Source organism: Saccostrea cucullata, unplaced genomic scaffold (assembly GCF_032062105.1).
Source record: "Saccostrea cucullata isolate Sc308-1 unplaced genomic scaffold, CSIRO_AGI_Scuc_v1 ctg1941, whole genome shotgun sequence".
Classification (NCBI taxonomy): Eukaryota; Metazoa; Mollusca; class Bivalvia; order Ostreida; family Ostreidae; genus Saccostrea; species Saccostrea cuccullata.
Window position 1 is genome coordinate 156,705 of NW_026921497.1, and position 22,242 is coordinate 178,946.

Below are 22,242 nucleotides of genomic sequence, written 5' to 3' on the forward strand. Positions count from 1 at the left end.
GACTTAATGTAACATGGGATTTTTTCCGATTGTTTTGGAAAGAAGACACATAAAACATGAAGAATAGATTCATCGACGACATACAGCATCATTTCCAAAAACGAAAGGTAATGAAGACCTTTCATGAAACCAAGCATCCTCAAAAATTGTAAATAGAAAAATTTTAATACATTATTCTGTAAACGGCAAATTTAAATTAAAACTATTTATAAAAATTACGAAAGATATTTTATTTTATTATAGTGATTCACTGTATTTACAAACGCAAAGATGCTGGTTGTGAAATAAAAAAGAATTTGTATATAATTTAAAAGTCATTATCGTGAACTTAAAGCCCGAATTGTAGCATAAAATTTAAATTAAGAGGAAATCTTTAAATTATTACTTTTCACTTGTTTATAAAGCATGTAGTATACAGAAGAAATTCTTCATATCCGATGCTCCAAATGAAACTGTAAAAAAGTTAAAGAAACATCCCATTAAACCTGGTACACTAGGCGAAATACTGGGACAGGGCACTATACCTCTTTCGATCTGCTCCCTAGTTTAATTTTAGGCTTTTTAGCAGTCTTTATTTCTGAATAAAATTGAAAATGCGTGATATTTTTTAAAAAAAGCACTTCTTTTGAATTAACTTTTATAAATTTCAACCAAAATTTGTTTAAAAAATACTGTCAACGAACTTTTATTTCCAAGTATTAATCATTTCATAACATGCAATAATTTTATGGAAAAATAAGAATTATGAAAAATAAAAAAAAAAAAAAACATTATTGGGGGGTGTTTGTTTTTTTTTTTTTTTAATTAAGCAGGGTTTTCAGACAATTTTTTCTGAAATGATACCTTCCTTGTCCACTGCAATGACGGGAAGTTATTGATTTAAAATCTATATAAACTTCACTTTAGAATACAATTTGTTCACAATTTACTTCCTTGTTTGACAGCGATCAAATGGAAATTTTTAAGCTGCTCGTTTTTGTATATTTCATACAAGGTAACAACTATTAAAAAATTTGAACTATTTATGTATATCTTTAAAATGTGTATTTAAATATATAATTTTAGATTTCAATTTTAAAAAGTGTGAACAAAAGCAATGCATTAAATTTGTTTTCTTTTAATTAAACATTTAAAAAAAAAAATAAAATATGAAAAAGCATATAATTTAAACACATATTAAATCATTTCGCACAAGAGTGTGAATACATCGGGTAATAAATGCAAAGCACATTTTATCTTTATATTAAACGATGAATTAAAATAAATCAAAGAAGGGGTGCATATAATTTTGGGGGTAACAAAAATTAAACGAAGATATAAAATAAAACAGACACATTCATTGATTTTGCTCTTTAAACTATGTTTTTCTTAGTTTGAATTGTGTATTCTTTGCCATAAATTGCTCACATTTGTCTTGACTCTTGTTTCAAAATACATGTACATGGTCACGTTTCAAAAATCAAAAAGGATAATTTATTCAAAAACGTGTACATAAGAAGAAAATATTTGATTTTTGGGGCGTGGAGACCGTTACTTCGAGTAAGACTGTATTAATCGAGGTTCCGTGTTGCTGAAGGTCTTGATACTTAAAAAATTCCTCAATGCTCAATAGCCCTGAGTGCCGAGTAAAGGACATAATTTGTAGCTTTCCACCGGCAAGTGATGGCGTCTCCATGTGAGTGAAATATTCTTGAGAGGGACGTTTAACAACATACAATCAATCAATCGATCCAATGGCTAGCAAAAGGGAAAGATTGTTATTCCATATTTACCCAACATAGATCGATGTATATTCTAAAAAATCATTAATTACTTTCTTATCCTCTTTATTTGGTTATTAGGATTAGATGCATACAGAACCAAAGGGACCATTACATCGCCTGGATACCCTGATTATTACCCGAAAAATTGCAATATTACGTGGATGATAGAAGCACCACTCAATGCCAACAACATTTCTATATCTATAGAAGACCAGGATATCCATAAAACAAAAGGATATAAATGTGATGATTTCCTAAAAGTAATTGTTTTAACTTATACATTCAGTATAAATTGAAGCATAAAATTTGTGTTGCAACTTAGTATATGGAAAAAGATAATTAAATATAATTACAACGACGAGGCATTTGTGAATTTAAAAAAAAAAACAAAAAAAAAAAACATCATAAAAAGAAATCGCTACATGACATGCATATATTTTTATCAAACGTGATACATGAAGAGGATTTATCATGCGGAACGTTATTATAATATCGTTATCACTTCGATTCAGGGAAAATGGAAAATACATTGTTTGGATGCCCTTTTTACTCTTTACTCAATGTATAAAATACTATATCCAATCTGACATGGTGGTAAGAAAACTGCATGATGTACAACAACTCAAATTTGGTGATATATATGACTAAACAGTTCTGTTGTTCTGAATTATTTTACTCGGTTGAAGATTAGCTCAACTCAGCTGCATCGACGGCTAAAACTGTGAATCAGCTTTTATTCGCGTGCAAGAAATATCTGCGAGTTTCGCGACTTATTGTAACTTTTGAATATAAATCGCCTCGAACAATTTATATCTGAAGAAAATGTTTCTTTTTTCTCGGAAAGTGATCGTCGCAGATCGATATCAAATTTACAAATAATGAATAAAAGCTAGTCTATACTAATACTAGTACTTTGCTAATGTCGAGAATGTTTTAATGTTTTCATATCCTAGTTCGTACTAATCTAGAACGAAATTTATTTTAATACATTTTTCATATTATAACATATAATTATCCATTTGATTGAATAACTTAAGGGTGGTTATTCTTATATGGAAAAATTAAATGGAAACATGTATTCAAAAGCAATATTTTACTACCGCTTATAACATGAATTTTTGCACATTGTATGAACAATTGTACTTCACAGATAGAGGAATATGAACCTAAATTCACCTTGTACAAACAATGTGGAAAAGGGTCTATTCGCAGGATAACTGCCTATGGGAGAATAGTTTTGATTTCATTCATATCTGATGACTTCGGTACTGCTAGAGGATTTAAACTGCAATGGTCAGGTAATCTAAAATATTGTTTTTATAATGCCTCAAAATTTGTAAGTACTTCAAGATTCCCATACTTAATTGGACCAAATTCTCTACCTTTAAATATCAAACAAGTATATTTAGTTCTGATATTAAATTAAAGCATTTAAGTAGTAAAGATTTACTGAGAAAGTTTCAAAATTTTAATTTTAAAATAAGCAGTTGTTAATTAACAAAGATTACATGCACTGAAGTTTTTGAAGTTTATCCCTTTTTTGCACAAAGAATTATCGACATAGGTTTCATGAAAAAAAAAAACGGTTTCAGTTTATAGCTATTTGTTCGGATGATCTTAACGAGATTTTCAGTTTTTATAAATCAAAATCTATTTATGAAATCATTTGTTTGGAGACCAAAATCAGTCTATAAAATGATAATTTCAAAGATGCCCCCCCCCTTAATTTCGCAAGTAGCTGAAAAGCGTAATTTTATTTCTCAAAGATAGTTACACGTATTTTCATAAAAGAAAATTAAAACTGCAGTTTCTTGACAATTATTTGTTTTTTATATACTTTATTATCAGTTGCGTCGTATATGGACGAAGACTTCACTTCAAGAAAAATGATTACTGAAACATCTTTAAAAGTATTAACAACAGCAGCACAAAGCTTACCAACTTATATAACGAGATTAACACAAGCGTCAACATATTCAATGTCTTCTTCACCAGTGCAATCGAAAAGATCTCAAACAGTTCCACAAACAACAACATTTTTGCGATTCTTAACGACAGCAAGAGAAAAGGCACTAGTTAAAGAGAGTGCTTTAAAAAAGTTTTCAAACATAAAAACGAGGAAAATGGTGATTTTAAAGAATTCCACACCGACTTCAACAAACCCTTCCCTACTCACAAATGGTCCAAATTACTCTGAATTCAATACTTTTCAAACAATCAAAGACAATAATGTTATCTCGACAGAACCGCCTGAATGTTCTTCTACATCCACAGTCGAAACAGAACCACACTCTCAATCAAATTACAATCAAAGCTCTATACACAATCTGGCCGAGGAAAATACAAACTCAAGGATGATTCCCACAACAAAGTCGACGTTGAATCCGAGTTCATGGGAAGAGAATATTCTGCCTCTTTCCACCAAATCATTGAAAGCTTCAGACAAAACTGAGACTACAAGAACGAAAGAGAAATCAAATCTAGCAACGTCATCTAGCAGAGAAACCGACCAGACACATCAAAATCCAACTGATCAGACACAGTCTGAAGTGATATTCACGTCGATGGACATGACGACTACCCTTCAGTCAAGTACTACTGAAAAAGAAGTCAAGAAAGAAATGCCTTCAAGTCATTTGAATTGTGAGTAACCTGTCGTCTGCTAATTACCCTAGATATAAAAGAATATTCAGAGAATATGTAATCAATTGTATAAAAGTTCTTAGAATTTGCTTCTTTTTCAGCCTTTATTCCAGTTCTCCTAAGTGTCTGCGGATTCTTATTTTTCCTTTTATTCATATTCCTGTTCATTGTTTTTGTCCAGAGACTGAAGATAAAAAGGTATTTTTAATTTTTTTTTTATTAAATGACAGGTTTTGTTTTTGGCACATTTCCAAGCAATGAACGACACATAAATTTAATCATTGAATTTTTATGAATTAAAACTATTTTTTGTTCAGACTTCAAGAAGAGCCTCAACTTAGTTATTTACATAACAATCGAAGGTACAGCACAATTCTTCAAATGGAACATCGACCGATTGAAGGCATTCATATCTACGATCATGCAGGTCGGGTCCTTCCCAGCAGAAAAGAAAATGATTACAAGTACCTTTCCCCGGAATCATGCCCAAAGCATAACAAATCACAAAAAATAAAAATACTTCAAGACAGGGCTAGCAAACGTTACTTCTGTCCCGCGGAATTGTCAGAAATACAAGAGAAAACAAATTACATTGAAATTTTACCAGACGCCAGTGCCGTGTACTATGAACCTGCATCATCATTTGAATCCACCGCAATTTATGCACAAAGCGCAAAAAGAAGACCGTACTCAACTTTGAATGAAGTACAACAACGTCTAGACGTTTCAGAATACGAATTTTTAGATTTGTCAAAAATGTCATCTGAATCATAAGAGGATTGTGGAAAAGGGGACAAGAGATGACGTGGGTTTTTTTTTTCAAAATTGGAAAAATGGCGCTTTTTCTACAAATTTCCTCGTTCATCACTATTTCTTACTTCACAAGTTCACAGCTTTGACTTTTTTATCTGAATGAAGGATATGGAGATAACAAACAGTATTCAATCTCAAAGTCCATAAAACAATACAAAATTAAAGCAGAGCAAACACAAACCCCCGAGAATAACAGGTGGGATCAAGTGCCATGGAGGAGTGAGCATCCCCTGCCGACCGGTCACACCCGTCGTGTGCTCCTTGTCATGATCAGGAAATAACGGAAAAAAACCGTCGTCAATTCAGTGTATAATAATGGACTAACAATAGGTATGAAAAACGTCAATCAGCATTTTACTCAGTGATAAATTGTATTTGCTGACAAGGTCATTGTATCGACCATAGAACTTACGAAATGGTGACTTTAAACGACCCTGTTGATATTCTTGTTTCATCAACTTGCTTGTCAATAATTTACCTCGTTTTAGAAATTGCTCATACGTAGAGCATGCTCTTGCGTATCGAATCAACTGAGATATATGTACTCCGTATACAGGTGATGGAGGTATAATGCTGCATAAGTAAGGGAAGTTGACGATAGAAAAGTTAAAGTCATCACGTTTATCATATAGTTTGGTTGTTAGATTACCATTAGTGTCTTTTTCAAGTAAAATATCCAAGTATGAAACAGAAGTGTCGGACTCTGTTGTATCTTTTATCTCAAGCTCAATACAATAATGAAGAACAATAACCTTATGTGTCATTAAACATATTGTGGAGACTGATCCTCCGGATGAGACAACAGGCGCTTGTTTCATAAATGTACACTAGTGTTCTACTTTATAATAACACAGGGTAACCATCTTTTTTGAGACCAAAAATATTGGGATCTCATTGGCTCGGCTCTTGTACTCTCGGAAGTTTTCCATGCTATTGTAAAGGACATAAGATAAAACCGAAATATCATTTGGCGCAAATTTGAAAATTGATATTTTTAGGTTTCTGTCAAATGTTTTGTAAATTGACGTTTTTGGTAAATTTTAAGATAATTTGATAGTTATTATCAGTACAAAAATATTTGTTAAGGATCCTCTCTACATTCTTCTACACCAGTGCAAAATGTAACAGTAGCCAATGAGAGCGGGTTATCATATCACGGTTGCCAAACCGGAAGTGCTGAGTTGTTTAGAGATGTACTTTTTATTTCGATTGATGAAGCGTGGAATTTTATGGTAAGTGTCAAAGTTCGCGAGGAGGTGAGTTAAGGAAATATATATGAGGTTCAAGATGGTGGATTCCGGTTACCATTACACTTGTTTTTTTTTTGTTTTTTTTTTGGGGGGGGGGTGTTTTGTTTTGTTTTGTTTTTTTTTGGGGGGGGGGGGGGGGGGTTGGGGGCCAGCTGCGGATAATATATAAATAAAAGGGGGTGAATTGGTGACCTATATTTTTGGTCTCGAAAAAGATACATGTGATCGAGATTATATAGTAGAAACCTAGCGTATCTTGAACCAAGCACCTGTGGTCGAGACCTATAAACCTAAATCTCGTGTCGCAATAGGTGTTCTCTGATCAATGTCCTTGAGTGCCGGTTAAAGGTCTAAATTTGTCGCCCTTTATCGGCAAGAGGTAGCATCTCAATATGGGTGAAAAATTCTCGAAAATTCTCGAAAGGGACATTAAACAAACAAACATAAATTAATTTAAAATAAACGAGTAACAGAAAATGTAAACTTCAATACAAATTAAGTAATGAAAGGGAAAATTAAATTTAATACTAAAGTGTTTTTATTTAAGGAATCACTGTCTAATTTTGAGAGTATGCCAGGGCATTAACAATAGTGGAAAACATGGGATAATTTGCATAACGGGCGAAGCCCGTTATGCTAAAATTATCCCATTTTTCCCACTATTGTTGATGTCCCTGGCATACTCTCAAAGCTAGACAGTGATTCCTTATATTTCCATTTCATCGTGAAATAAAATTGTAGATTTAGACTTTGAAAATGTAGACATAGACTATAATCATACGAGGACTTCCATGCCAATTTCAAAAGTCTTCGCCCACTGACGTCGAACACATAGGCAGCCGCACGAGATTTTCATGCATATTTTGCCTCCTTAGTGTCAGACACAGAGACAGATGTGCACGAGATTTGCATGCGTATTAGGCCTCCTTAGCTCCTGATCTATCGACCTGCCTAATTCACATTCCGGCAGAATTATCAAAAATAAACTCCGACAACTTTCAAAGAGTTATCACAGAGAAAAACATTAGAAATGGTAATATTTAATAATAACTTTGTATTAGAGTATTTAATTCAGTAAAATAATTAAACAAACGAGAATGTTGTTTCTCACCTGTTTGTTTACAATAATCCTTAGGGTTTAAAGTATCAAGTTCAAAGTATACATAGGAATATAAAAACAGGTCAGTTATAACAATGGAGCACAATTAGTGTCGATATTAATTCCAACAATTTGTTGGAAAACTTAATTGCCAATACGAATGAATGTCATATTTCGTATTTCAATGAACATTTGAATTAATGAATCTGCTCAAGAACGAAATCCACGAAAATTGGTACTCAAAGAATATTGATGAAACCACAGTACTCAGTATCTCTAACTTGGAAAACCGTCTTGCTTGATCAACTGCATATTTTGGCTCGCAAAAGTATAAAAGTTAAGATAATGTAAAAATATTGACCACTTCTTAAAGTTTCTACGAATAAAATTTGCTCAAGGCGGAAATTAAAAGCAATTTAGTTATCCATTTCTTTTTCTTTTCATTTTTTTTGTCCTTTATTTCTTCATAAACTTAAGACAAATCTGAACCTTAAAGGTAATTTTAAATTATTATATTTGAGATTTTTCTTCATTAAATATTATTTGATAAATTCAAAGTTATCGCTCTTATTTTACCAAAACAAATAGCTAGGACTTTAATCAATTGATTCATAACATTTATTTCTTTAGTAAGTTTCATCAAGTTTTGTGATGACAATGAAATTCAAATCAACATATTAATTACCGAGTTTCTAATTATTTTTAATTCAGATCAAATAGATTCAGCTTGTTTACATCAACGTGAAAATAACTTCCCGCACTGTGTTTTTCCGTTCCGCAGTAAGTTAACAAAGTATTAGAGTGCGGAAGATTTGTTTTCAAGCTCTGCTAGGTAATATCCGGAAAGTTATATTCTAGGAAATTATACATCACAACATGGTGTTTAAGTGTGCTATGTCAGAACATACATGTATATGTTGCTGTTAAGTATCAATAATACACTGTATATCCGTATAACTGGCCATGGTATTCATCGTTAATGCTTTCATGATCCTCGTGGGAATAATTATCTGTCACAAAACTCTTGGAATCATAGAATTACTTCCATGCTGATTCATGGTTTATTTGTTTATATGAAATAAAGTAAGCCTTTTGATAGGTTTCTATACTAAAAAAGACTAGAAATAAATATCTTCTAACTTATTCAAATATTAAATGACCTTTTAATTTGTTTCTGTGGAGCATTGTAATCCTTAAATTGATTAATTGCCATAATCAGACACATGAAACAAACAGTGAACATATTTTCTAAATTATATGCATCAGTTTTCACAGCTAAAATTAGCACATTGCGGAAGTGTCTAATTACAAACGTTTTAAATACACGAACAAAGTAATAATGACCAACAAATCGTTCTCAAAAAGCCGTCTAGTTGAGTGTGCTTATACATGTATAATGTGTATATATCAAAATCTGAGTGTCGGACTTCTTTTCACTAATGATATGTAAAGCTTTTCGAAAGTTTTTTTTTTCAATGTTCTCCTGGCTTAATCAAAATACCTGTAATGCACTATTAAATTTATGACCAGTATCTGCTAGGAACTGTAGAAATGTCAACTAAAGGTAAGCTATATAATGAAGCTATTGATGTACCGCATTTATCAACTGCATGTTATTTCGAATTAAATTTTGTATAAATGAAGCAAATTTTCTCATATATTCATGCACAATTAATTTATGCATATTTTTATATGCTTAGTATTGAACGATAATAAATAACCCTGCATAAAATAAGCCTCTGCACAAACAATAAGTCTAGAAATAAAGTTATATTTCAAACCTAAGAAGTTTTATACTTTCATGTTGTTTAAATTTAATTATTTACAAAGCATTTTAAAAAAGAATTATCTCTCATTAGTTTGAGCACTTTACTCCACATATAACCTACATGTATGTACATAAACACATGGCTTATGAAGTGGATATTAAGAATGTAAATCACAGCCAAAACCCTTTCATTTACATTCATTTGTACGATGCCTGCACATCCTAAACTGCATATAATATTTTTTATATGATATTTTCACTTTATAAATAATACTTTGTTATATTTCAGATACCAAATTTCCAAAAAATAAATTTCGATGTTAAAATAAACATTGAATTCAAAGGTTTTCTAACGCTAGTGGAGCAATTTTAATTGGAATAATTCTCTGTTTTGGTCTTATCTTCCAAACTGGACACAGAAATATGACTGAAATATAAACGAATCGGCGTAAAACAACAATAATCTATCAATCCAAATCATGGAATGGATGTCTCTTGATTTGTTGTGTAATTAACAGCTGTGAATTACAGGGCAATTAAGGCTTACATGTACCAACAGGAAAGATCGACCCTACAGCTTTAATTTGACAGCGTAATTGAAAACTCGTGGTATTTTTTATATCTTAACTTAAATTTTAATTTTTACAAGTATTTGAAAAATGTTCAATTGCAAATTACTTTCAATAACTTTGAAAAATACAATTATTTGCAGTTAATTACAAGTACTCCATCCTTGATCGAAATGAAAATCCTTACTAATTAACTGATACAGTTTTACATAATGTCAGTTAAAATACTTAGACTACAATAGGCTACATTATTCTGTTTATTGGTTTTTATTTTAACCAATATGTTGCTACAAAACAAATTTTAACAAAAGGCTCTTCAGAACGTTTATTTTATACGAGGTACTTTAGAACACTACTGTCGTATGGGACGAATTTCAATATGACTACAGTTTGAAAAAAACAATAACTATTTCACATAAGTATTGCAAACCAATCTATAGAAGTATGCACCTTAATTGGTTAAAATAGAAACCGATGAATAGAAGTCTAAATATCTTGTCTAAGTTTTATTGACACAATGTTAAAATGAATGAGAGGTAGGAAGAAGGAATTAAGGATTTGCTTTTTTATTAATTGCAAGATTATGACTTAATGACTAGAGCGAAAAATATGACACCTGTAATTCAATCCCAGTGGCATCTAACATACAGATTAAAAATACTTATCAACTTTTTATTATTATTTTGATAGTCATAGTTATATTGGCTTCAAAATTGAAATATCAATTTGAAATGTAATTTCTAGCTTTTTTAAGCTAAGCATTGAAGAATATGCTATGTCTAAATATCGGTTTGCAATGTCTTCATGATTTCTTCAAGAATTATTTTCTAAGAAATTATTTCTTCACACTATTTTGTTTTAATTTCACTAGATACATGTATATAAGTACAAAAAGTAAACTTTTGCAATGGTGCATACGAGGGTCGTTCAATAAATACTGAAGCATACATTAATAAAATAATATAGAACTACATTATTAAATTTTATTTTTTAACGTTGAAAGGATCTATTGAAGAGTTTCTTATCAAAGAAAATCCCGTGAATCAATCCTATTATCCTCCTAAAGAAATTCAATTTCAAAGTAAACATGGTTATTACACTGAGCTGAAAACTGTTTTAATTACCCTTGCCAAGGTGAAAATGAAGGTCTATATGAAAACTGTGATTCTCTACATAAATCGCTTAAGAATTCATATTGAATATGAATTTCATATGTGGGAAAATAAGTCTTTGATGCAGAATAGTTTTCAAATGGATACAAAAATCCAAAAGAAAAAAAGGAGAATTTAAGGTAGGTCAAAACACTCGTGCATTTTAACCCATTTCTTAAAAAGTACTGGAGAAAAAAGAATAATATTACTATATTGACAACAATGAATGATCCCTGAAAGAAAAATAATAAGTTTTGGCATATTTGCGTCATATTTTGTGAAGAAATCAGAGAATCCTATATATTGGTCACTTGGGAGCTTACATTTTGAAGTGCAATAAACAACAGTCTGTTTTACCAGTCTGTTATAAAATGCAATGTAACTTTTGTTCCATAAATAGTAGAGGGGTGATATTTGGACACATATATAAGGAGTCACATTCTTTATGTACGACAAAGGTCAAGGTCATATCAAGAGGTCAAAGGTCAAATATTGTGACGTCATCTACTGAGTCTTTTAGGTTTTTTGCCATTGAATTTTTTTTAATCGCCAAAATATCTTAAACCACCTGTTCAATTCTCTTTATTTTTACATATTTTATTCTAGGACCCATTTGAATTATTCTGATGATTTTTTTGTAAAAATTGAATGATACATTTTCTCTTAAGAAAACTTAAACTGTCGGTTTTTACATGTGAATTTTCAGTTTCTGACACAATGTATGTTCTTTTTTACTTAACATTTTACCCAAATTTTCCAGTATCAATGTGACTTACTGATTTTAGGTAACAAAAAGTTATCTTTATTAAAAGTATTACACAAATTTGAAATAGATCAACTGATAATTCTAAAATAAGGCTCATTCTCAAGTCGAATGTCTGATTTTACAATCTTCTTACAGGGGTCCGACCATATTTCAGACGATGCGGGAAAAAAATGTGTGGTTGAAATTCTTTCATATCATATATAATGAGGGATTTTGTATTCAAGATCAAAATATCACAGTTTCAGAAAAATTGAATTTGAGGAAAAAATTGACCTAAGGTAGCATTCAAACTACCGGTAGCCAATTGAAATCTGATGCTACACAAAAAATATATAAGTTCTGTGCAAAATAATATCTGAAAATATCATATTAACAATAAAAGACATTACTTAGACACAAAAATCATCACAACATTTAATAGAAATCTGTCAAAGAATATTAACATATTAATAAAATTTCTATCATATTAATGTTTTTTATGCGCCCAGATCGATAGATCCGTGGCGTATATTGTTTTTGTCCTGTCTGACTGTCTGTTTATCTGTTTGTAACTTTAAAACCTTGAGAGATAAAGACTTCATATTTTGTAAGCATACTTCACTATTAAAGTATTTCAAAAGACATAGGTCAATGAACTTGTGCCCTTTACTGCAAACTTTATGCTAAAAATAACTTTTTCGAACTTTCGAACCATAACTTTTGAACCATAGGAGATCGAGACTTCATATTTGGTTGCATACTCCAATAATAAAGTTCTTTCATATAACATTAAGATCAATGACCTTGTGACCTTCACTGTGACCTATGTGCTAAAAATACTTTTTGGAACTTTGTTGTGGCCGGGCGCATAGTGTTTGACAAACACATATATATATATATATATATATATATATATATATATATATATATATATATATATATATATATATATATATATATATATATATATATATACAGTACCGACCAGACCCAACCTGACACAAAGCAGTCCCAGAGCAGTCCCGGGGACTGCTTTCTGGGACTGCTAAAGCAGTCCCGCAGCGGTCCCAGAGCAGTCCCACAGCGGTCCCAGAGCAGTCCCACAGCGGTCCCAGCAGTCCCAGCGGTCCCAGAAAGCAGTCCCGGAAAGCAGTCCCAGCAGTCCCAGTGGGCGGGGTTTGTTAATTTAATGGGCGGGGCTAACTCAGAAACGAGATTTCCAATAAACAATGGAACTATAAAAGGCAGCTGAATTTTTTTCTGAGCAGTATGCCAGGAATCCTTACAATGCGAAGGTCATTTACATGTATGAGCAGTACCCGCATAGATTTGAAACAATTTGAAATAATATTTATTTAAGGAAGAAAGCCTACATAAATGAATTACACTGAATATGTATATTTAATCACAATTATTTTGGGTTTTTTTTGTGATTGATACTGGCTCCCATATTTATTTTCTATACAGAAAATTAAAATTGAATTAATTATATTTCACCAGAATTAGTTTTAAATAGATATAATCATTATAGATCATGGCCGATTTCCATACTATCGGGATACTCTAAAAGCATTTTTTTTAAAAAGTATAAGGGCTTTTGAAAAATTCATTGCTAATTTTGCCAAGTACATTTTAATATTTTTCAATATTGATTATTCTTTACTGACATGTTTATTTAAAAATTATTATTTTATTTGTAAATTGTATTAGTGACCAGTATAGAATCCTAAGATTATGTTCAACATTAATTAATCTTGAAAGAAATTTATACTCATTTATCTTTTTTATGCATTACATTTTTTACATTGATTGAAATTAGGGTCATTGTTAATTAAGCAGCATGTTCAATGATGTGTAACACTGATAAGTGTACCCAAATAACATGCATGATTGATTTTCTGCCCAAAGGCGATTGAAACCACAGGTGTTTATACCATTTTATTCATACACATTATCGGCCAGGTAAACAAAAGCAAAACAAAAAAGAAATAAATCACAATTCCAGGCATTTTCAACTGTTTATTAATTTTTTTTAATTTACTTTTTTAATAACTTATTTATAAATTAAAAACTAATTCATCTGTAAATTCCCGTATAATTGTTCACATTGCTTATGTTACGGTGGCATAATTTTATTTCATGTCATAAAATAAATTGTTAGATTTTTATTTGAGGGTTGTATGTAATACTCTTTTAGCGTGGTGCTTGTAAAACGTGTAGCCTTTTCAATTAAAATATCTTATATCTAAATGTAATGATTTTTTTTAAATAGTGCCAATTATGAAAATTTTGAGTATTTAATTTTAGATTTAATAATAAAATAAATCTACATGTAGATATTTTTTCTCATGAGCCTGTAGTTTTATACATTTTAGAAATAAAAATCTCCTCCTGACTTCCTTATTTAACAACTTTATTTTTAAAAATATTCTATATTACATTTGTGTAAATATACAGTCCCTAAAACTATAAATTAAGTATAATACATGTAATCTCAAGTTATTAAAGATTATAAGAAATCCTTGCTTAATAAACAGTTTAAACTCCTCTCTGCTGCAAGTAAACAAAACAATAGGGAGCCTGCAAATTCAGAATACACAAGGGGGCGGAGCTATCATGTCACTCAGAACCTTTGTCACACATAAGTGAACAAAGCAGTCCCAGGGGCAGCTGGGACTGCTGGGACTACTTTTCACAGCAGTCCCAGAGCAGTCCCATAGCGGTCCCACAGCAGTCCCAGAGCAGTCCCAGAGCAGTCCCACAGCGGTCCCAGAGCAGTCCCAAAGCAGTCCCGGGGACTGTTTTCTGGGACTGCTTTGGTGTCAGGTTGGGTCTGGTCGGTACTGTATATATATATATATATATAATTATAAAAGAAAAAGAAAATGCAGTTTCCAAATTTCATTTAACACAAGCGCTTTCTGGATTTCATAATCCTTCTTCAGGTGTACATAAATTGAACTGATTGTTTTGCTTGGTAACGTTAACTATGACGTCATGACGTCATGAGAGTCTTTGCAGGGAAGGAAGTAATCTATGACGTCATAGTATGGCTACGTTACGTAAAAGTTAGGGAAAATCTAATTGGACAACAATGGACAATAAATCACATATTTTTCAGTCTCAATAAACAAAGTAAAAAGAAATTCTAATTGATGGTATATAAAAATCGGTAATTTCTCAATGTTAATGTTTGTTCAGTTTTGGTGAAAAAAGATTTATGAAGTAGTTTTCTTTTGCTAATCTCATTGCAGTGGAATCGTTCCTAAGTTTATAAAAGGGGAACACACAGTAGTTTCCTTGTGAGCAAATATCGAAATGTTCACTGCATGGCGTGTTTCTGAGGCTCGGATTGTTAATTTGTTGGCGATGTACGCGCATGCGGGCGGTTAATTGGGTCCCGGTCTGGCCGATGTATTCCTCTCCGCAGTTGTTACACGTAATACAATAAAGGAGGTTTTTGCTCTTACAGGTCATATTTTCATTCACAAGAAATGTTTTTCCACACTTGAAAATAATAGAGGATCCTGTTCGTAGGTTAGGACAAGTACCGCATCTCGGATCACCGCATCTTGTTACGGAATATTGTTTTTTGTGGAAGGGCAAAATTCAGAAATATCGATGGAAAAGCTGGGCGTAAAAAAAGTGGACCCAAAAATCATTAATATTTCAAGTAAAACGTTTACTCAAGAGGAAAAAGAATTATTAGAAAAGGGCTTTAAATTTACACCAACACCCAACCCCGACAATCAAAACCTAGAAAAGGATATAGATGAATTCTGTAGAAAACTGCGTTTAAGAGAATTTTTTGGACGGGTTGATAAAAATGACGATTGTATTGTGAGAAATAAAAAAGGGACGACAATACAAAAAGGACGTAACAAGGATTTAGATGACTATATAGATGTTCTGAAGTCCACAAAATCATCTTTGCTAAACAAAAATCCTGTGAAAAACAATTTGTGTGTAAAACATAAAAAAGCTCTACAGGAATTACAAAAAGAAACGGAAATTATCTTCAAAGAAGCGGACAAGGGAGGAGCAATAGTTTGTATGGACAAAACATTCTATAAATCCCTAGTTCTTCAACAACTGAGTGATGATAATTTCTACATCAAATTGCCTGATAATCCTGACAAAACAATCATGAGACAGCTCAAACAATTATGCAAAAAACATCAAAATTTATTAAAAAAGGATGAGCTTGACTATCTAATAAACTTTGAAATGAAAACCAGCAACTTTTATGGACTACCTAAAATACATAAAAGCAGTGATATTAAAACAGCCATAGAGGAACAGAACGGAACATACATTGCTACTCAAGAACCAACAGATCTGAAACTTCGACCGATTGTAGCTGGTCCTGCGTGTCCCACTCATAGACTGAGTAATTTTATAGATATACTCTTGAAGGATCTGTGTGAAAAAGTCCCGAGCTACATACGAGATAGCATGGATTTTTTAAACAAAATTCCCGAAAACGTGGAGCCAGATACACTACTTGTAACCTTTGATGTGAAGAGTCTATATACTAATATTCCACATGATCTTGGACTAGAAGCCATAAAATTTTGGATTGAAAAGTACCCAGAGTTAATTCCAAGAAACATTTCTTCAGAATTTATCCTAGACTCAGTTAGATTTATACTGGAAAACAACACATTTCATTTTGATGGAGATTTTTATAAACAGATCAAAGGAACCGCCATGGGGACTAAAATGGCACCAACATACAGCATCCTTGTTATGGGATTCTTTGAAGAAACATTGTATCAAAAAGTTTCCGATGAATTGGGCCAAGAGATTGGAAAGCATTTAAGAGATTATTGGAAACGATTTTTAGATGACTGTTTCCTATTTTGGAAGAAATCAGAAGAGGATTTACAAACACTCTACACGTTACTAAATTCAATAAATCCAAATCTTCAATTCACAATGGAGCACAGTGATTCCTCTATTCCTTTCCTTGACGTCATGGTCACAAAGCAAAACTCACTTATTTTAACGGATATTTTTTTATAAAAGCACGGATACGCACCAATATCTAAACTTCACTTCGTGCCATCCTACTCACACAAAAAGAAATATCCCTTACAACTTAGCCAGAAGGATTTGTATGATTGTGAAAGATACAGAAACTAGAAATCAAAGGTTGACCGAACTAAAAACATTTCTTCTAGCACAACATTATCCAGAAAATCTTATCCTTTCTGCCATAGAAGAATCCAAGAAAATTCCGCAGCATATTTTAAGAACAACCAGAAAAAAGGACAAAGATCCATTCTTAATCCCTTTTGTAACAACATTCAATCCGAAACACATTAATATATTTCAAGAGGCAAGAAAGAATTTTACCATCATTGAACGGGATAATGATCTTCAACAACTTATACCGAAATCGGATTTGATTCGCAGCCAAAGACAACCGCCAAATTTAAAAAAACTTTTGACCAGAGCTAAATTCAACACCATTCCAGAACAATATTCCGTAACAAGATGCGGTGATCCGAGATGCGGTACTTGTCCTAACCTACGAACAGGATCCTCTATTATTTTCAAGTGTGGAAAAACATTTCTTGTGAATGAAAATATGACCTGTAAGAGCAAAAACCTCCTTTATTGTATTACGTGTAACAACTGCGGAGAGGAATACATCGGCCAGACCGGGACCCAATTAACCGCCCGCATGCGCGTACATCGCCAACAAATTAACAATCCGAGCCTCAGAAACACGCCATGCAGTGAACATTTCGATATTTGCTCACAAGGAAACTACTGTGTGTTCCCCTTTTATAAACTTAGGAACGATTCCACTGCAATGAGATTAGCAAAAGAAAACTACTTCATAAATCTTTTTTCACCAAAACTGAACAAACATTAACATTGAGAAATTACCGATTTTTATATACCATCAATTAGAATTTCTTTTTACTTTGTTTATTGAGACTGAAAAATATGTGATTTATTGTCCATTGTTGTCCAATTTGATTTTCCCTAACTTTTACGTAACGTAGCCATACTATGACGTCATAGATTACTTCCTTCCCTGCAAAGACTCTCATGACGTCATGACGTCATAGTTAACGTTACCAAGCAAAACAATCAGTTCAATTTATGTACACCTGAAGAAGGATTATGAAATCCAGAAAGCGCTTGTGTTAAATGAAATTTGGAAACTGCATTTTCTTTTTCTTTCATAATTATTTTCACCTGTGTGACATCGACTGTGAACTATTTTCAACTATATTATATATATATATATATATATATATATATATATATATATATATATATATATATATATATATATATATATAAAATATTCTGAGGACAAGACACGCGTTAAATGTGCCAACTGTTTTAAAACGAATATTTTTTTAAAAAAGAATTCATCAACTTGCATAATTGAAGACGAGACATGGGAACACTTTTAAAGCCAAAAAAGATCAATGATAAAATGTGTGGAATGAAAGAAAAATACGTCGTCTTTTTATTGTAAACGGAAGCAAGAGACCCATCCACGTTTTGTTAGTTTTCTTTTTTCTTGAAAACGTGGTTGGTCAAGTAAAACATGCACATACACCCAAATGAAGGATTTTTAATAGTTACTTTTATGTTAAAATTGTACTTCATGCAAAGGAAATCCAAATATCGATACCCATGGTATGTTTTCCTTTACCGGTTGCAAATAAGCATAGAGAAATAAATAAAATTTTGAATAAAATAAAATTAACTAGTCATCCCCTATATTTCATAGATCTCAGCCATTGCGAAATATTTTTTTTCCAAAAAAAAGGGCATGAAAACAGTCAAAGGGAAGATTGTACAATATCATAAATATCTTATTGGAAGTTATATAGAACTTGTTTTCAATCCTTTATGTGACCTTTTCTATTGCGGTATTTATTAAACAAACCCGAGGCTTGTAATTAAACGGAGGAAGTGTTTCGAAATAATTTCTCAAAAAACATTGTAGGGACTTAATAAAGTTCCATTCCTTCTTATACTTCGCATTCATAATAATGAACATGCATTTCAAAAATTAATTTTATATGATCTTAGTAACTATAAACAGCAAGGTATTCAACCAATCAGTGCTGGTGTGACTAGACAACTGTTCTCTAGAATCCATCACTACTCCTAGTTATTGAGCTCTTTAACATTATAATAAAGTACATGTATCACCATGACTTGTATTTATCTCCATCAGTAAATAAAAACATAACAACAAAATAGATGTATTAAGTTTATTGGAATAACCAACATGTATTTACAACATCTTTTTAAAAAAAAAAGAGAGAGAAAAAGATTTCATTAATAGATATTATAAATAAATTATAAATAGATAATGAAACAATTGAGCATAATTAAATAAGAAAGGAAAATGTGAACAAAAGTTAATCAATAGTATTTACAGTAATTCTTTATGTATATATATACAGAAATGTGTAGTACCACCTACCTGTGTGACAACCTGGAGAAGAATATGATGGAAAACACCAACCCAAAACCGCATACAGCGTACGTCAGACGTCTTAGGTCAAGTGCTGGGTCACAAAGGTAAAAGTTGAGGCCTACGAACTCAAGGCGCCGAACATCCGTACCAAACATTGCAACTCAATCTCCATTGGTGAAAACTGAAAAAAATTAACAATTTAGAAAAGTTGCGAGAATTACAGGAATGTTTAAAAGAATAAATTTTAAAAGTGGTTAATATTTTTAAAATATACTACTCTGCATACATGTACCAAAGCCGTCTTCTGTCTCTTCGAAAACATGTTACCTTGGTCTGGTCTCTTCCGTTTGCGGGTGGACTGCTTCTGGAATTAAGTAACTTCAAATGTATCATACAACTATCGCATAGACATGTATAAATATCTGTTATTTATTTTAAACATGAATATTTTTATCCATAAATTTTCCAGTAATGAGGAAAGACAAGTCTGGTTATTCCCAGCTTGTTTTTGCTATTTTTGGCTTTGTATATTTATGATTATTGGCTTTGTATTTGATAATTTAATGTCAATGTATAAAAAAAAATAACAGATAGTTAAAATTTATACATGTATACTTCTTATATGTATTAATTATTAAATGATTAAATTTAAATTCTTAATTTCCATTACCACTGTCGGCTGTGTCTCTGGGCAGTCGCTCCCTTCAGCCTTGTCCTCCACCAATCTCTCTATCTCCTTCCCATCAGTGATCTACAAGAAGCAACTAATTTACTTATAAATTTCACATTTTTTTTTCTTTTATCCTTTTAGGTACCATCTCAAATCAGCCATAATGGTTGACTCTCCGTAAGCTAGATTATCTTAAAAACATTTTTATGGTTATTCTTGCTTAACAATTTGTTTAGTTTCACTGATTTATTGGAGTAACAATAATAGTAATACTTATAATTACACTAACCCTGTCAGTGGCAGATTTCGGCTCATCAGAGGAAGAGCTGGGAGGGGTCTCGGCAGGTGGAGAAGATCCGCCATTGCAGGGTTGGATGGGATGCACCTCTGCAGCCAGGGAGGGTTCCCCATCAGATCCACGAGTTTCATCTGTCGGTTTCTCACAGAGCCCAGTGTCAACAGTGGGAGAGGATGGTCCAATCTCCTGGAGAAAAGGTAACAAAGTGTGATACTTCGTGAGTAGTTACAAAAAAATTCTTTATTCAATAAAACAGATTGTAATGATGTACATCTTTTTTTCAAAATAAAGTAGATATACTGAGCTGATGTACATGTATTTGTTTATAACATTGTGGATAAACTTACATCAACAGCAGCCTTGCGTGACTCCAGCTCTACTGATGGCTGTTTTAAGAAAATTTTTTAAAAAAAAAATGAAATTGTTGTATATTGGCAATTTCAAACAATTGAATTGCATTTAGAATTATATTTCCATTTTTAATATCAATGAGAGCACAATTGTCAAAACCAAAAACCTATAAATAAAAAGGTGTACAGTATCTCTTTGCTTATGAAGTCTTTAATCAGACAAAACTGTAGAAGAGATAGCATTTTGAAAAATAAGTCAAATAAATTATACTTGTAGTGGCTATTGCAACAATGTTCGTCGAAATAAAATACAAATAAGAAAAGTATGAACATTTAGGTATTAGTTTTGTCCACATTTGAATCTATTCTTATCAAAAGCGGATCAAAATCTTTTGGTGTTTCAAAAAGTGTAATTGTATACAAATAATTTAGTTCTAGGTTTGCCTCAACCTAGTCTTGGTGCCACTCCACGGTTGGCCTCCTCTTGAGTTCAATGATGACCAGGTAATAGGATTGTCCCGGGGCTGTAGACCTGGACCTTGTGTAATGTGGCACATAGTTCCCGACAAGCGCTCCCTCTTTGATCCACTCGGCGATCTTACTTCAGCCAATGTCACAACGCACAGTCTGAATTCTTTTCGTGTTCGAGTTTCCAAATGGTCAAACTGCTTGAGTAAAACAAACCTCCTGCCCGGAAACTCGTTACACGACAGTTATATTCCGACCAGTAATACGTCACGAAAGACCGCAATTTACAGAGAATTATGGGTACAAAATTGCTACATTTAAAGGACTGTTTAGCTAGCCTGATAAACTTATGAATGTTCATAATATTACAGAGGACAATTCTATTGCTTACCTAATATCAATAATTCAATTGCTTACCTAATATCCTATGAGGATAATAAACTATAGTTTACAAATGTGAATCTATGTTTATCAACAAAATATATTGTTAACGCTTAGTATTACAGACAGATAAACTTAGATTAGCATTCGTAAACTATAGTTAACAGCCGTTAAATATATTTTACAGATGAAAACTATACTTAACGAATCGTTAACTACAGTTTACGGTTTGTAAACTATAGTTTACAGTCGATAAACCTAGTTTATCAAATGTGAAACTAGGTTTATCTCATTTTTGTGAATTTGGCATGCCATACAAATAATTGTTTTCGGTGTTAAGTATAGTTTACGGTTGTGAAACATAGATTATCACGTTAACTATGGTTTACAGATGTAAAATATAGATTAACGTTGTACACGTTTACAGTCGATAAACCTAGTTTATCAAATGTGAAACTAGGTTTATCTCATTTTTGTGAATTTGGCATGCCATACAAATAATTGTTTTCGGTGTTAAGTATAGTTTACGGTTGTGAAACATAGATTATCACGTTAACTATGGTTTACAGATGTAAAATATAGATTAACGTTGTTAACTATAGTTTACAGTACGTAAACTATAGTTTACAACCGATAATCCTAGTTTATCGACTGTGAAACTATGTTTATCTCATTTTTGTGAATTTGGCGTGCCATATAGGTATCACTGGTCTTTGTTATCAAATGTCGAGATCTGTGTTGTTTGTAGATATTTGCAATTATATAGTTAGAGAGAAAAAAAACTTGAAAATCATTGTGTTTTAATTGCCCTCTTT

The 22,242-nt window shown here is 32.0% G+C and overlaps 3 protein-coding genes across 3 annotated transcripts; 2 read left to right on the forward strand and 1 right to left on the reverse strand.

The window, feature by feature from the left end:
- Positions 1–948: 948 nt before the first annotated feature.
- LOC134260147 (uncharacterized) lies at positions 949–5,943 on the forward strand. The gene is made up of 6 exons (XM_062742734.1): positions 949–994; positions 1,842–2,023; positions 2,914–3,061; positions 3,612–4,406; positions 4,508–4,604; positions 4,724–5,943. The coding sequence occupies exons 1-6, from the start codon at positions 952–954 to the stop codon at positions 5,178–5,180; spliced, it is 1,722 nt and encodes a 573-aa protein (XP_062598718.1). The 5' UTR covers positions 949–951; the 3' UTR covers positions 5,181–5,943.
- A 9,479-nt stretch (positions 5,944–15,422) lies between these two features.
- LOC134260149 (uncharacterized) lies at positions 15,423–16,826 on the forward strand. Its single transcript, XM_062742737.1, has one exon. It carries the CDS (start codon positions 15,423–15,425, stop codon positions 16,824–16,826), a length of 1,404 nt encoding a protein of 467 aa, XP_062598721.1.
- Positions 16,827–19,178: 2,352 nt separating this feature from the next.
- Positions 19,179–21,135, reverse strand: LOC134260150 (uncharacterized). Its single transcript, XM_062742738.1, has 7 exons — positions 21,023–21,135; positions 20,739–20,745; positions 20,576–20,614; positions 20,220–20,441; positions 19,931–20,011; positions 19,553–19,624; positions 19,179–19,441 (listed from the first exon to the last, which is right to left on the reverse strand). Exons 1-7 carry the CDS (start codon positions 21,133–21,135, stop codon positions 19,379–19,381), a joined length of 597 nt encoding a protein of 198 aa, XP_062598722.1. The 3' UTR covers positions 19,179–19,378.
- Positions 21,136–22,242: the final 1,107 nt, after the last annotated feature.